Here is a 16587-nt window from a genome sequence, read left to right as displayed (position 1 = left end):
AGAAACATCAGCAGGAATGCGGGATAGGGAGGTGGCCTCAGTTTTAGTGTGTGACTCACTGTTTGAGTCTGAGCAGGTTACTTCCTCCTTTCAGTTTTCCACCGTAAAAGGAGCTAGCAGGGTTGTTTACAAAGATTCCAAAAACAATCACAGAACTGAACAAGGAAAAGGTTGCTTGCCTTTTTTTTTTTTTTTCATAAAGCAGGTAACTGAGGTGTTCAACAGGAGTTACCTGAAGGTAACAGGGAACCTGCATGAACTCAGCCTTCATAGAACTTCCCTAAAACGTCAGACGTTGTGCGTCATTTTACTTTCTCAACTACCACTTTCTTTTGTGAAAGTGTTTTGTTTTTAATCAAAGGTATTTTAATCAGTACCTTTATAAAATGCACCTTGATCTCATTTGGGTTGTTAAATTTTCTTTTCTTTCTTTCTCTCTCTCTCTCTTTCTTTCTTCAGGATCTCACTCTGTCACCCAGGCTAGAGTATAGTGACACAATCACTGCTCACTGCAGCCTCAACCTCCTGGGCTCAAGCCATTCTCCTGCCTCAGCCTCCTGAACAGTTAGGGCTACAGGCATGTGCCACCACATCTGGCTATTGTCTTTGTTGAGATGGGGCTTCACCATGTTGCCCAAGCTGGTCTCAAACTCCTGGGCTCAAGCAATCCTCCTGTCTTGGCCTCCCAAAGTGCTGGGACTATAAGCATGAGCCACTGTGACCAGCCAGATATTCTTTCTTGAGCTTAGTTTCATAGGAAAATGTACCCTTAGACCTAGAACCACATTGTGCCCATTTGGGGTCAGGAATGAAACCAATCTTAAAGACATCTAACATTCTGCAAGGATGGAGTGGAATCCGGGCCTAGGGGTCCAGGCACTGTGTCCAGCCCAGAGGGCTAAATACACCTCTTCTCTCCTACTTAATTTGCTTTCTGTAGATTAGGGTTAACATTACTCCTTCTCTTCTGGGATATCTGGGTTTACCACTCAGACAGGCATCCTTATGATGAAGAAGTTAAAAAGACCAGAGAAAAGTTTAGGAGTCTTTCCCCCAAAGAGGGTTCTTTCAGAATAGCATAGTCTGACACTATCATGAATTTGTCTTGCTTTGCAGGGAGGGGGTATGTGAGGAGGGTGTGCCATAGACCAGACCCTCAGAGCAAAGCCCCAGTTCTCTTTGAACCTTCCTTTTCCTTCCTTTTCATTAAATCATTTGTTTTTTTATTTGACAAATACTTATGGAGTTCTCTGCTAGACCTTCTCCCTCCTCCTTTCACCTCCAATCTACTGCCAAACTGCACGGATTCAACTTCCCAAAACATCTCCTCAATCATCTACCCCTCCCCTGGATAATCTTCATAATTTTCTACGTGGTCTCTCTGCTACCGGTCTCTTAATGCCAAAATATCACAAGAGATGAGAGTTGATCTTGAATATTCTAACATCTCTTCCAGCTGTAACCCATGACTATGAGATTCTGGAGAGGGCTGCCAGGAGCGGGTGAAGAGCAGCTCATGATGCTGGCGTCCCCATTTTAACCACTAGATGGCGTGCTTCCCCTCTAGGTGTTTTTAGTGGCCTCAGAAAAGGCAGGGCTCTTCGTGAGCCACTGGGATCACAGCACAGAGATCTCTGTAGTCATTTCCAACCTTTCTGCCCAACCGTCTGTGCAGAGCCATCTCATGCAGCTGTGCAGGTTATTAACTGTACAGGGGCACCCAGATCAGGGGAGGAATGGCAGCTGAGATACAGCTCTTGCTGCTGTCGCCAAGCTGTGCGCCCTGGCATGAGGCTGCAGCTGGCCAGAAGAGGTGCCTTTTTCCTAATTGGCAGAAAGGTGGTCTGTGGAACCATGGCAGCTCTGCAAACAGCCTCTCTTCCAGACCTCAGCCCATACGTTCCCTCTGCAGGAGGCAATCTGGAATAGTGGCCCAAAGGTGAGAGGCACTGGCTTTGTGGTCTGGGACATTAGGTCTGTGGTATTTTTTTTTTGAGACAGAGTCTTGCTCTGTTGCCCAGGCTGGAGTGCAGTGGCTCAATCTCGGCTCACTGCAATCTCCACCTCCTGGGTTCAAGTGATTCTCCTGCCTCAGCCTCCTGAATAGCTGGGATTACAGGCACATGCCACCATGCCCATCCAATTTTTGTATTTTTAGTAGAGAGGAGGTTTCACCAGTTTGTCAGGCTGGTCTCAAACTCCTGATCTGCCCACCTCAGCCTCCCAAAGTGCTGGGTTTACAGGCGTGAGCCACCGCACCTGGCAGGCCTATGGTACTGTAGTCTCCCCCTTGGGGCCTGAGAGCACCTAGGTAGAATTGGTGGCCATCTTGCTATGCCTGAGAAATTAGCTGAGCCCAGCTCTCAGAGGAGCAATGCTAGGACCTGTGCAGGGCTGGAGTCCAGAGCCTACAGCACGAAGGAGGCTAGCCTGGGAGCTGGAATTTCTGGGTTCTAATTCTGGCCCCACCAGTGACACTTGGTAAATTGTCCCCTCTTGCTATATCTTGGATTTCCTCTGTGCCAACAGGGATAGTTCCCTGCTGTCCCCTCTCCCCAGAGGGGTTAGAGCCCTGTTAAAGGGATAGGGAGGAAACCAGCAAGAGCTGAAGCATTCCTAGAGGAAACAGGAAGAATGGGGTTGTTTACCTGGGACGCCAGGCCGGGCCCAGTCTGTGGGAGGAGGAGACTGCTTTGTTGCTGTGGAAAGGGGAGGAGATTTGGCTGCAGACCTGGGTGAAAGGGAAGGACAAAGGAACAGATGAATAAAATCCAGGCCATTTGAAAGACACGTGCTACCACTTTGGCACCATGATCACTGTTCCCATCCCCTGTCACCTAATCAGGTTCCTCCACCCACCTCAAGCCCCATGGAGAGGCCCCCCAGGCACTGCCAGGCATTGCCACATACAGGTGGAGGCAAAGCCGATACAGGGATAACCAGGCATGTAAACAGCAGTCCCCAAACCAGTCCTTCCTCCTGCCTGCCTGTCTGGAGAGGTGCAGAGGCTAAGGAGGGTCAAGAGGATCTACTCTGGGATCTGATTACCAGAGCTGAAGAAACCCAGGAAGGGAAGGAATGTAGAGTGGCTGCTGAGAATTCAAGCCGGGGCTGAGGATTTCAGCTTTCCCTGCAGAAGAAGTAGCTACGGTGGCTACAGAAGCCCAGCCAAATCTGCCAGGATGCCAGACTAAGCAGATGCAACCATACAGCTCCAAAGGGCAGTGGGCCAAAGTGAGAGGCATGTGACTGACCAGGACATTTTATACTTGGGTGGGAGGGCTGAGAGAGGAGGGAAAGTCAAGGGCCAAGCTTCTGGAAACTGCCTTGGGCGGTATGCATTGTACCTGCTTCTCCCTCCCAGGAAAACTACAAGAGGGCCCTGCCTGGCTGGTGGCTCACTGGAGACCCCTGCTGGGAGAGCAGGAGTGGGGCCATCAAACCACCAAAGCAAACAAGGGCCCAGTCACCCCAATCGCTCATCACTCGACAGCATCTTGGGGTCTCTGTTGTCCCTATGCTGTTCTGGGTCACAATGTACAGCATCTGCTGATGTTGACCTTCACGCTCTTCAGTCTCAAAAAGGCCGTCATTGTACATTTTTAAAATACGTGGGCAGGAAAACACTTATAAGGAATCCTGAGCCGGGAGTTTAGAGGCTTAGGTACTAATGGCAATTCTGGCATTGTGGGTGAAATGGATGCAGCCTTTTCACATGCATTATTTCAAGTGACTCTCAATAATCTCGAGAGAGAGCTTTGCTATCATCTCATTTTTACGGAAGAGGAAACGGAAGCTCACAGAGGTTAGATAACTTCCAAAAACACACAGTTAGTAAGTGACTTTTTAAAAAACCAGTAAATTTTTCTGACTCTAAATTTGGAAGTGTCTTTCTACCACTGCATCGTACACCGACCTAATTGGTTGTATGCCTGGGCCATTTTCATGACACTCACCCGTCTTCTGAAAACAAATTAAACTGTTACCTTCCCTTTTCTATTCCAAGAGCATGATGTGTATTGTTTAACCGAAATAAACACTTAAAAATTCAATAGGGTCTCATTCATCACCATAATATTCTGAGATGCCTTGGAAACTGTAAGAATAGAGACTGTATCTGTGCAGGTGCTAAGGGCAGAAGGTAGACTTGCATTTTGTTCTGATTCTGGATTTATTCTACTTGGGATTTGTACAACAGGACAGAGTTTTTCCTTTCTTCCTCCATCACTTTTTTTTTTTTTTTTTTTTTTTTTTGGAGACTGGCTCTGTCACCCAGGCTGGAGGGCAGTGGCCTGATCTTGACTCACTGCAACTTCTGCCCCCCAGGTTCAAGTGATTCTCTTGCCTCAACCTCCCATGCACCACCACACCCGACTAATTTTTGTATTTTTCGTGGAGACGGAATTTCACCAAGTTGGCCAGGCTGGTCTCGAACTTCTGGCCTCAAGTGATCTGCCCGCCTTGGCCTCCCAAAGTGCTGGGATTACAGGTGTGAGCTACTGCGCCTGGCCTCCTCCATTGCTTTTGACCCTAGTTGGTGGAGATGAGAGTAGGACGGGAAACACTGTCCCACTTGTGTGATGGCCAAGAGTATGGGGTCTCAATTAAACAGTTCTGAAACTTCCCAGTAAGTCACCAGACGCAAAATAGGACTACCTACGGCACAAGGTCAGAAAAATCACTCAGCAGAGCTCCTGGCACATTGTGCTCAAGAAATGCTAGCTATTTATTAATGGTTCAATCTATTTGCTCTTGGCCAGGGAGAAGTTCTCTGGGAATAACTTCCCTGCCAAAGCAAACCTAAACACCCTTTCTACAACCTGTGGGTGGCACTGCTGCTCTATCCAAATAGAATCACAGCCAGGCTTCCAGGCAGGCAGTCTGTCCAGGAGAGATTTCCAAGGAATTGGGACTTATCTGCGCTGCAGGTCCCAGGTGCTTCCCCTCCCTTATACAGCACAGCCCTCCTCCGCGCCTGCACCTTCCGTCTCAACTCACCATGAAATTGAGGAGGTGGGCCAGACCACCCCACAGGAGGCTGGGAAAGGCAAGCAGAAAAGGAGATTAAGTCTGGAGGAGCACTGCCAGGGTTCCTTCCTCAGACCGTGGGGTGGATAAGTAGGTCTTAATACCAGAGGGTAAGTGACGGATGCATGCCCTGCGCTTAGGCCCCTCTCACTCAACAAAAAGCAGCAGCAGCAGCTTGACTAGACTTGGTCTATGTGGAAACCCCCAGGGTTCTTACCTTGCTGCCCAGGTTGGGTCTGAGATATCAGGAACTGGGATACAGACTGTAAGTGGCTGGGAACCAGCACAAGCTGCTGGAGCGGATGGAGGGAAGCCATGTCCTACACATGGAGAGATAAACACACATCACAGAATTTACAAGCTAGGACATCAGCCCCATCTGCCTGCCAGGCATCTGTCCTAGGGGTCTCCAGACCCAGAGAGCTTGCAGGCTGACCTTGTACTCCAGTGTCTAGCAAACAGTAGCTACTCCATTAATGCTGGTATTGTTACAGCTTCTGCACTCAGCCTAGGAGTCTGTATGACAGAATGTTACTTAACTCTTGCCTCCTGAGTTAATTTCTGTATGTGTCAGTCCTGTCTCCCAACTAGACTGCAAAATACCCTGAAGGCAGAGTTCTGGGTATTATCTATCTCTCAAAGTTTATCCTGGAGATAACATGCAGTCCCTGCTGTTCAATTCTTTTTTAATCTCATGCCACCTGATTATGCTAAAAGCCACGCCTCAGCCGTTTCCTGGGTCTGAGTCTTTCCTGGAGATGTTGGGGTGGGAGTTGGGTGGGGCAAGCCACGCATTCTTAATAAAACCAATTTAGTTAAACAGAAAGTCCATTTCTCCTGGGTTTCTCCTACCAGCTCAGGACAAAGGATTCACAATTCCGATGCCTGTGGGATCAGGGAGTCCTCTGTGATCCAGACCCCAGAGCTCTGTGCCCCGTGAGGTTGAGCTTAGGTCTGCACACACAGAAAACACCTGGTAACCCTTGCGGAATGGAAGGTGAAGGGACAGATGCACATTCTTATGTATTTCCAGGGGTGTATTCTTACGTATTTCCACAAGGGGTGGCTCTTTCTCCCCAAGGTGATCCCTGCTGAGAAGAGGTCTCATCACATGAAAGCCCTCCGGGACTGTCTCAGACACCTCTTTCTTCCCACACCAGCACTCCATTCTGGTTTGGCTCTGACATAAAACCTTAGGGGAGGCAGAGTGGACCCACTGGGGACAGAAACGTTGTCTAACCGTAGCAGCAGCTGTCAACCTAGGATTCCCCTGAAGGTGGCTGGCAGACACCAGCAGCACAGCCATTAGATCCTTGGCTTTGGCAAGCCTGGCTCCTTTGTCACTGAGAGGTAGGGGCCTCCCTCTTCACGTCCCTAGGTAGGCTTCACCTGTGAGAGTCCTGTTTTAGAACCCCACTTGCAGCCTCCAAATGTCTTTCTCACATTGCCTGCAGGGGGTTCTTTAGACTTTTATGGATTCACAGAGTACCAAGCATGGAAGTCCGGCATCTCACAGAGAGACTGAATTAAACCCACTGGCCCACTGTGAATATCAGGGTTCCCTGGCATGTCCTGGCATTTACCCCAGACATTTGGTTTCCAGACATCATGGCAGGTCCTTGACTCAGGTGGCATGGCCGATGGGAGAGGGTCTGCTGCAGAGAGTCACTGAGATCTTCGGTTTTAATCTGCAAGTGGAAGCAAGAGGAGAGTCAGTGCTGGACCCCATCAGGCTATCTCTGATGGACAGGGCAGGAAGGTCCAGGCAGGAAAGGAGTGACAAGCCTGGAGAAGAGAGAGCTAGCCCAGGGCCTACTGGGCTGCAGCTTAATTTTCCTGCCTGTGTGTGCCCTTCTGGCCAGGGCAGCTGGGTGGAGGCCTCTGTGAGTGGCACTGAAATGATAAAGGCAACGATAGTGTGGTGACTTTCAAAAAAATAAGGCTCGATGCAGGAGTTTGAGAACAGCCTGGGCAACATAGCAAGAATTCCTCCCTAAACTGAAAAAAAAAAAAAAAAAAAAAATAGCCAGGCATGGTGTTACATGCTGATAGCCCCACCTACTAGGGAGGCTGAGTTGGGAGGATCATTCAAGCCCAGGAGTTTGAGGCTGCAATGAGCTATGATCACACCACTGAACTCCAGCCTGGGTGACATAGTGAGACTCTGTCTCTTAAAAGAAAAAAAAAAAATGGATTAAATTCCTAGAAATTCTGAGATGATATTCTGTTTTTCTTAGGGGGAAGAATGTTAAAATTTATTTTAAGACAGGATAGTGATCCTAAATGGTATTTTTCAAACTCTCTACCCCACAGAGTAAAAAACTGGCAACACTCTACTGATCTCCCCCAAATTCTGTGTTTTATTTTCCTAAATGGAATTTCATTTATGAAACCCCAAAGTCTGGGCACCACGGATCTGGAGGAGTCTCCCTCCCCATCCCGTCTGTCTCCACACCTCTCCATCCTCTGTCCGCCTCTGCAGCTGGCCCTCTTCACCTGTGTAGCTTTGGTGACAGTCTTTGCCTGTCTCCCTACAGGTGAAGGCATGTCTTCCTCACAGCCAAGGCTGCAGTTACAGCCTGAGGGGCACGTGGTGGTTTCCAAACTCTCTCCAGTCTCTACCACCCTGCAATGACAGCACTAACCACCCACTCGTGGGCTTCCCAGGTGTCCTGGGCAGGGCAGGAAGTGCTGCTTGTGCCCACCCCTCCTCCCTTCTCAGGAAAACTACTCTCTTGCAGTGTTTCAGGAAGTCCCTTGGGAGGGTGTTCAAGTGACTTTAAATTAATATAATGTGATGGGGGGGGAGGGGGAACAGGGGCGGGGCACAAGATCTGGACCATATCTTTTAAAAGGCATTGGGGAGACCCTCCTATGCAGACAGCTGTTGTTCCCTATCCAGATAGAAACTCTCAGCCATAGACGTGCTAGCTGAAACCGTTTTCTTGGTCGCCATTGTGAATATCACTGACATCCTAGAGTATCTTCTGTTTGTGTCAGTTTAATCTAAACCAGAAGTTCAGGCTAACAGCTCAACTTGTGCTTAATCCTTGTGGGAAACATTGGTGCTTTGGATCACTAAAGAAAGAATTCCTTATGAACAGTTCTATTAGAAAGACACACGCTTATGTTATGTTCATCGCAACACTAGTCACAGTAGCAAAGACGTGACATCGACTGAAATGCCCATCAGTGATAAACTGGAAAAAGAAAATGTGGTAGATAGACACTTTGGAGTATTATGCAGCTATAAAAAGGAATGAGATCGTGTCCTTTGCAGGAACCTGTATGAAGCTGGAGGCCATTATCCTTAGCAAACTAATGCAGGATACCACATGTTCCCACTTATAAGTGTGAGCTAAATGATGAGAACACATGGACACATAGAGGACAACAACACCCACTGGGGCCTATTGGAGGGTGGAGGGTGGGAGGAGGGAGAGAATCAGGAACAATAACTAATGGGTACCGGGCTTAATATGTGGGTGATAAAATAATCTGTACGACAAACTCCCACGATACAGATTTACCTACATAGCGAAGCTGCACATGTACCTCTGAACTTAAAAGTTAAATAAAATGAAAAGAGAATTCTCTTTGGTTGGACAATTAGGAAGATCCTACTAACATCAGAGACTGGGGAGGGAGCTAATTCCTAAATATGGTGTCTTGCACATAATGGAAAGCCAATGAACATTAATTGAACAAAAGACATAAACAAAACCCATCTCTCTGCAGCCTCCAATGAGGTCCAGGGAGGAAAATATTAAACAGGTGCATTGAATGCTGGCCTTGTTTCAAGCCCTAACTCTGACTCTGATTTACTATGCAATCTTGAGCAACCATTCAGCCTCTACAGGACTCAGTTTCCCTATCTATTGTATGATACTACATGATTTTTCTCCCTAACTGTTGAAAAATGATATTACAGATTCCAATTCCCTAGTGCATTTGGTAGATCTGGCCAGTCCAGATTGCTGCTGTGTTCTTACAGAAAGCAGATCCAAATCACACCAAGAAGCCCTGGTTGCACAGAAATTGGTAAGAAGATGGCTCTTCCAGGGACAGTCTTTGGAAATCATTCCTTTCACTTAGGAGACTATTATGGAACCTTGGAAGCAAAGAGAGGGAAGGGAGAGAGATGGGAAATAGCACTGTGGGGCAGAGAGTTAGACATTCATAAAACTCAAAAACCATGGCTGCCTGGGAGTTGTCTCCAAGAGCCCCACTTCTTTGCCCCATGCCCCTTCAGCTGTGCCCATTCACACTTGGCACGTCTAAGAAACTCTGGTGTCCTTGTTCTGCTCCCCAAAATTAGAGTTTTCACATCCTTAGATTCCAGGAAAACATCTGTTAGCAAGTTTTTAAAAACTAGAAATAGATGATAGACTACTTATTTCAAAATGACCACCACCACTACAACTGTAAGGTTTGCTCTGAGAGGGGATTTTACTTAAGCCAAGCCTTTGTGGTCCCCACCTCTTCCCTTTATAACCTCCTCCTGCCCCTTGGCATCTGCCATCCCAAAGGGTCCTGGGGAGGCAGGATGGAGGAAAGGGGAGAGAGGGAGAACATGGAGCACTGGAGGTAAAATATGCTGGTGGAACAGCCTCTGGCAGCTTGGCCCAGCTCCAACTCAGAGGCAAGAGGCAGGGTTCCTCTGTAGACTCATTATGCACAAGGGAGAGATAAGGAGAGGCAGCTATGACAGAGCTTGAAAACATGTGCTTTGCCTCCAACCTGGGTGCTATCTGTTAGAATCTGTGCCAGGTCTTCCTGGAACACTTAATTTCAGAAACCAGTGCCATCATAAAAGAAAACTCACCCTTTCATCTGCTTCCTGGATCAATTACCCTTCAAACTCTTTGGGGGGCACTCCCGACCTCCCAGTTGTAAAAACCAAGTGCCTGATAGCAGAAAGGCCCTTTGGGTTAATCTGGGGCTTTCTGACAAACTCTGCATTATTTTTCTGATTTGTTTGCCCGACCTTTTACTCTTTTACAATTTTTATTTATTTATTTTTCTCTTCTTTACAGTTCCTCTGGATATGGAATCTTTTATTTTTCATAATTCATTACCCTCTGGCTGTGATGTTCTGATAGGTAACCCCAAAAGAAGACAATCTTAAACAAAGCAAATAGAAAGACAGTAAAGGAGACCTCTTTCCTGATGACAAGTTCCTAAATCTCAGCTTTGGTCCGTGGTCTCTATCAGCTGAGCTCAACAGGAAGGAGGAAGGATACACTAACAATTCCCACACCCTCCAACAGACATGTTTGACACTCTCAGGGGATCAGAAATGAAGAAATTAAGAAATAAAGTCCTCCAGAATTTACAAAAATCCCTTTTTACAGCTGTTAAGGGGGAAAGGTTGGAAAGTTTCCAGGTAACTGGGTGTTGGCTGTGGATCTGGAAGATGAGATAGAGAGACTACTTTTGGATCCCATTGACTTCTAATGTGAGAACCGGAGGCAAATTGGATGAAAACCCAATTTCCCCCATGCTTGTGAAAACCCAACCAAACCCACAGCCTGCCTGGAATCAAGAAGATCATCTCCAGGGTCTCTGGCGGTTCTTCTCATGTAAGTGGAGTGTTTCTCCAGACTTTACTCGGGACGGATGCATCCCTGGAGACGTGGGCAACCATAGGGTGCTCTACCCTGCCACAGCCGCGGAGCAGCCTGTCCACTTATTGGACCGGCGACAAGCTTTGTTAGTTTAGGATCCTCTCCACCCACTGTGCTGTGCAAAGGTATTACACTGAGTCTTGGGCAGTGACCAGGAAGGTAAAAAGGTATCAGGGATGATTATCTTTTCTGTTGCCAGTGAACTCTCTGACATCACTTACTTTAGAAAGCAGCAGCCTCATTCTGGAAGGAGAGAGCCCCTTTGGAGGAGGTGGAAGCCCTTTATACATCCCTCCTTGGCTTTAGCCTTATAGCCAGGACGTGTGAGGACAAGTGTTCACCCTTCCATCTCAGAGAAGCTCAGAGAGCTTCAGAGATGGGTACAAACTCATACAGCAATCCCCTGGCAAAACTCCAATAAGAGAGTGGTCTCCTGACCCTCCTCTGGTGCTCTATCTATAGTAGGAGCAGCCTCGGGAAAGGATCTCTCGGACACCGAATACAGGAGGAAGGAATTCATTTCAGCTGGGAGCAAGGTTGGGGCTCCCTCCTCATATCTACCAAAAAATATCACACATATCCCAAGGGCAAGAGAGAGAATAGTGATGGAAAAGGTGGCGTTCTGGCCCAGACGTACACTGGGACCTCCTTACTGACCATCTGTTTTGGGTTCATGGAATGTGGCATGATGGGGCTGGGATATTCATCTTTAACCCCCTCCCCATGACATTTTCACATGGCCCTCTCTGGAGGAAACAGCCCAACACTAATGAATATATCACTGGTGATGAAAATGATCAAAGCTGTTGTCCCAGTTGCATAACTCGTTTGTGGAAAGTGTTTCATAAACATTTCACAAGAAGGAGTGTTTCAAAGCGTGAACATCTCCCAACCTGCCTTCAATTACAGGCAAGATTTTTTTTTCTTTCTCCCCACTTCTACACTTCTCCCTAGCAGTGAGGAAGAGTTTCTGTTTTGTAACTGATCTATAAAGGACTGGCAAATGTATTCCTCATGAAAACATTCTAAAAATATATTCTAAGTGGTGGAATGGGGCAGACAAGTAACTCATCTCAAGGGAACAGGGCTGAAAGTACCCCAAGAGATATTGGCCGCATTTTTGCTTGGGGGAGTCTCCCATCTCCATGGCTGTTGGCTGTTCCTTAAGAGTCCAAGGATCCTGCCTCCTCAGATGCCTCTGCAAAGTGCTTGGGGAGACGACCTCATCCAGCCCCTGGACTCTAATCAAACCTATGATACAGCACCCTAGGTGTGCCTTTGCCCATGCAAACTGGGATTATCGCCCGGAGATCATCAAACCTCCACACAAAGGACGGATGGAAGAGAGGAGACAAATGACTCCTAGGAGGCTGGAACCACGTGGGGTTGCTACCACTAAAAAGAAGCCTTCTAAAAAGCCATCCTTATTTTTCCTGCATGTGCCACTCTGAAAATGCAACCATCTTATCAGTCATGTTATTTATAACGCTTTGGCTTCAGTTCTTAGGACAGCGCATTGCTAGTGCTGATAGATGCATGAAAACCCCATCATTTTAAGCCCATAAAAGTTTTCTTCTCCCTCTGGAATATAAATCCCTGAATTCAGTTCTAAAAATGTTGGGAGGAGGCTGTGCCCTCATGGCAGACCCATCCTCACTTACGCTTCATGGTGCCCAGGACTTGAATCATTTTAACTGAAGCACTGCTGCAGAGCCCTCCTGAGACACCTGTAGCATCCTCCCCAGTGGGCAGCTGCGCTGATGGGCGTTCTCTTTTGTAAACCTGATCCGCTCTGAGCCAGCATCTGCTGGTGCTCTTGGTGGCCTACCTGGTAGAAAAGAAGACAGAGCTACCCTCTCTGTTTTTTTGACTAGGGGCAAATACCATGCAGAACTTCTGATTTGCCCCCACAGAAGGCTGTTCTGCCCCTAAATAAGTGAAATGGCAGAAGAAGAGGGTGTGGGAGGGGGAAGAAATGCTAAGCATCAAACTCTGTTTCCAAGCCCAGTGGCTGTTCTTGGGAAGTGTCCAGTGTAAAAATGCAGTTCATCATCACACTGTTTTGTCGTCGTTGTTGTTTTTGACATATTCCTGGGCTGCTTATCGGGGAAGGACTTTGCTGTCCTCAACAGGGATGATAAAAAAGACATCCAGCAAATAAGCACAAGGCTCAAATCAATCAGGATCCTGACTTTGGGACCCATCCTTGCCTCCAACTAGTTGCGTGACCTAATATTATTACATTACTTCACTCATCTCTGTAGTCCTAGATTATTCCTCCAAAAAAGAAGAGAAATAGACCAGATGGAATCTATTTAAGAAGTTTATAATGTATAGAGGGTAGGAGAGTAGACTTATAAGCATATAAGTATGCTTACTATGTTACTAGACCCATTTTATAGCTGAAAAGACTGAGGCTTACAGATATTAACAAATTTGCATAAAGTCACACTGCTGGTAAATAGTGGAGCTGAGATTTCAGTCTAAGTTGGTCTGACTCCATACTTCTACACAATCCTCTGCTATAGATTCTTTGGCCAGGCGCACTGGCTCATGCCTGTAATCCCAGCACTTTGGGAGGCCAAGGTGGGCAGAGCACAAGGTCAAGAGATCAAGACCATGCTGGCCAACATGGTGAAAACTCATCTCTATAAAAATACAAAAATTAGCTGGGTGTGGTGGCACACCTGTAGTCCCTGCTACTTGGGAGGCTGAGGCAGGAGAATCATTTAAACCAGGGAGGCGGAGGTTGCAGTGAACTGAGATTGCGTCACTGCACTCTCTAGCCTGGCAACAGAGCGAGACTCCGTCTCAAAAAAAGAAAGAATTATAGACTCTTCAAAGTTGTTTGGTGTAGGTTGTATTAGAAGCATGGCAGATATTCCAAAATATATTGATTCCCTTCCTTCACCATCAGAACTAGAAGAAAATAAAGATACCACCTGGATCATTTTACAGATATGATTTCTGAAGCCAGAGAGGGAAAATAACTTGCTCAGGGAAACATAGCGGGAGCTGCAGTCAAGCTAGGCCTAAAGACCAAGCCAGAGCGGACTAGCATGGGTCTGCTAACCCCTATCCAGTGTCCAGTTCATTCTACCGCACCACCACATGGCTCTATTGTCTGTTTTTATCACCTTGAAGTTGCTGCCTACTCTGGCTATTGTAATGACTCAGCTGTAGCCCTAATCCTGTTCCTCTACTAAGATTTAGTCTCAGTCAAAAGACAGAACTCTGAACCCCATTCAGAGTTCTCAAAGACTATGCAGGGCAAGGTTCAGAATCAGAGAAACACACATTTGTTTGGTATGGAAACACAACGCACTTGGCTTTCCAGCCAGCATCCTGTATTTCTTTGAGTCTCACATATACAAATTAACTACAAGGTATGATATTTGCTCTTACCTCCCCCGTTAGGAGAAGAGGTGAAGAGGGGAAAAAGATGGCTCAGGAATGTCATGAAATTTCTGTCCCAGTGTGTATTTTCTAAGGGGTTCCAGATTAATTGAATAAAATGAAGTACATTTGGCCTTTGCTGAATGCACACATGCGTGCACACATACCGTGCACTGCACCAACTTATGATCACGAAGCACTACACAGATCAGTTACAGGAGCATTGGCTCAAGAAAGAGAAAAAAATATTTTTTAAAGCACGGTAGAGATGAGAAGCACTTCCAAATATAGCACACCATTTATTCTTCTTGATAATTCCATTAGAGACGTAATCTTTTTTTTCACCTGGTGCAGGTGGGCTAAGGCCGAAAAGGGTGTTAACCAAGAGAAGTAATCTTACCAAACTGTTTTAACAGATACAGAAACCAAGGCTCAGAGGATTTAAGCAACACTCGCAACATCACACAGCTAGGAAAAGGGGAACCTGACTCTCTACATGGTGATTTGGCCTCCGGCCCCCTCCCTTCTGCCTATACCATGCTGTGAGACGCTGCACTGGGCCTCCCACTGAGGATTCTGGGCTTCTGGAAGCTACTGAGAGGTGCTTGTTCACTCTGGCCTCTTCTGTGTACTATATATTGCTTTTACGTATGGTACACAGTTGGGGCAAACATTTCCAGACTACACTTACAAGTGTAATCTGGGACCTTCACACATATTTGTGGCCTAAATAGTTACTGAGAGCAAAGTTTTCAACAGGTCTGAATGGGAATCTTTGGCATTTTCTGAGTAAGCCTGTGATTTGGAAGGTTGCCCCTGAAGGGCATTGGATGAATGAAGCAAACGGTTATCTCTGATTTTTTTTTTTTTTTTTTGAGACAGAGTCTCACTCTGTCCCCAGACTAGAGTGCAGTGGCGCGATCTTGGCTCACTACAACCTCTGCCTCCCAGGCTTAAGCAATTCTTCTACCTCAGCCTCTGGGGTAGCTGGGACTACAAGCACACACCACCATGCCCAGCTAATTTTTGTATTTTTAACAGAGACGGTGTTTTAGTAGAGATGACCATGTTGACCAGTATGATCTCAATCTCTTGACCTTGTGATCTGCTCACCTTGGCCTCCCAACGTGCTGGGATTACAGGCATGAGCCACCACGCCTGGCCAATCTCTGGAATATTCATCTTTTAGTCTTCCATGAAACCTGAGGTCCTCCTTGTCTCTTGTACTCCTGTGGCACCCCAAATCAAGTGAGGCAGTCTGAAGTCTGTACCAACCGCAGCTGGAAAAGGTGGTCTTCTACGTGGCATGCATGAAATACAGTTTCCTACCCTATAAAGATTCCCTTTCCAGTTCAGTTTCATTCAACATTTACCAAGCACCTATTATATACCAAAAGGCACTAGGGACACAAAGATGAATAGGAAGCCCCCAGGTTAATTGGGAGGCTGGGCAAGTCAGAGCCATCTTCTACAGAGTGGTACTTCTAACATTCAGAAGCAAGTTCAGGGTGGCAAAGAAAAGGCTGCCATTCACTGTGTCAGGGAGGAGAATAGCTAGAGAAAAGGGAATGAGATGAGGAAGGCCCTCGGAAAAAAAAGTCCTGAGCAACCCTGAAGGATGAAGAAGAATTTACCAGGCAGAAAAAGCAAAGAAACACATCCCAGGAAGTAGAAATGGCTCTGTCCAAAGTGGCAGAGAGTGAAACAGCACTTCCTCTTCCTGTTCAGGAACTACCAGCAATCTGGGACTGCTGCTGTGGGGGAGGGACAGGACAGGTGGGTGAGGAGGCAGGGACTCATGGCAGAATACAAAAGAGTGCAGAAGGGTCTCTGGGCAAGGCAAGGTGGAATTCAAGGGGAGCGACTGTGGTGAGATTTTAGTTTTAATTCAATTATCCTAATAGTCCTGTGGAGTATGGACTTGAAGAGAGCACAACTATAGCCAGGGTAGCCAGGATAGCCAGTCAAAAAGTTATTTACTGCAATCCCCTAAGTAAGAACTCAAGAGGATGAGCCTAAGGCCCAAACAGCAGAGACTGGAGAGCTTTTAGGATATAAAATGTATTTCCACCCCTAAAGGTTTCTCTTTTATAACAAAGGACTGTTTATTTCAGGAATTCTCTGTTGACTGCCTCCAGGACCAGAACTAGCACAGAAAAAAATCTGAAGGTCCCTAAGCCAAACTGTGAATCATAGATGCAACGGACAGCATTGGGGGTTCTAGAAGGTATCCATTTTCTAAGCCATATATTTCCGCAATGTTTGATTTTTGAAAGCTAATTCTTAACGTTAGATTAGAAAACATTAAGATGCAAGTCAGTAAGCATTCAAAATGTCACATAGCTATATAGAAGGTTACAGTTTACAAGATGTCAAAGTTAGTTGCAGAGCTGCTTCTTTTGCCTGGTGAAAAGGGCGTCTTGAAAGGTTTAAAAGTACATTATCTAAATGAGCATACATACATACATATATGAAAATATGCATATGTATGTAATACATACATGTACATATATATATATATATATATTTTTTTTTT

General features: G+C 46.5%; 1 protein-coding gene across 1 annotated transcript in view; it reads right to left on the bottom strand.

Annotated features, from left to right (window-relative positions):
• POU2F3 (POU class 2 homeobox 3) overlaps positions 1 to 16587 on the bottom strand; it is an 85287-nt gene that overhangs the window by 14212 nt on the left and 54488 nt on the right. The window contains exons 4-6 of the mRNA XM_017977610.5: positions 6612 to 6716; positions 5246 to 5348; positions 2649 to 2731 (exon numbers count right to left, since the gene is read on the bottom strand). Coding sequence (XP_017833099.3) covers positions 2649 to 2731; positions 5246 to 5348; positions 6612 to 6716 — 291 coding nt within the window. The remainder of the gene's footprint in view (positions 1 to 2648; positions 2732 to 5245; positions 5349 to 6611; positions 6717 to 16587) is intronic.

The sequence above is a fragment of the Callithrix jacchus genome, chromosome 10 (assembly GCF_049354715.1).
Source record: "Callithrix jacchus isolate 240 chromosome 10, calJac240_pri, whole genome shotgun sequence".
Taxonomy (NCBI): Eukaryota; Metazoa; Chordata; class Mammalia; order Primates; family Cebidae; genus Callithrix; species Callithrix jacchus.
The sequence above is the reverse complement of the archived record's forward strand: the minus strand, read 5'-3'. Positions and strand labels throughout refer to the sequence as shown.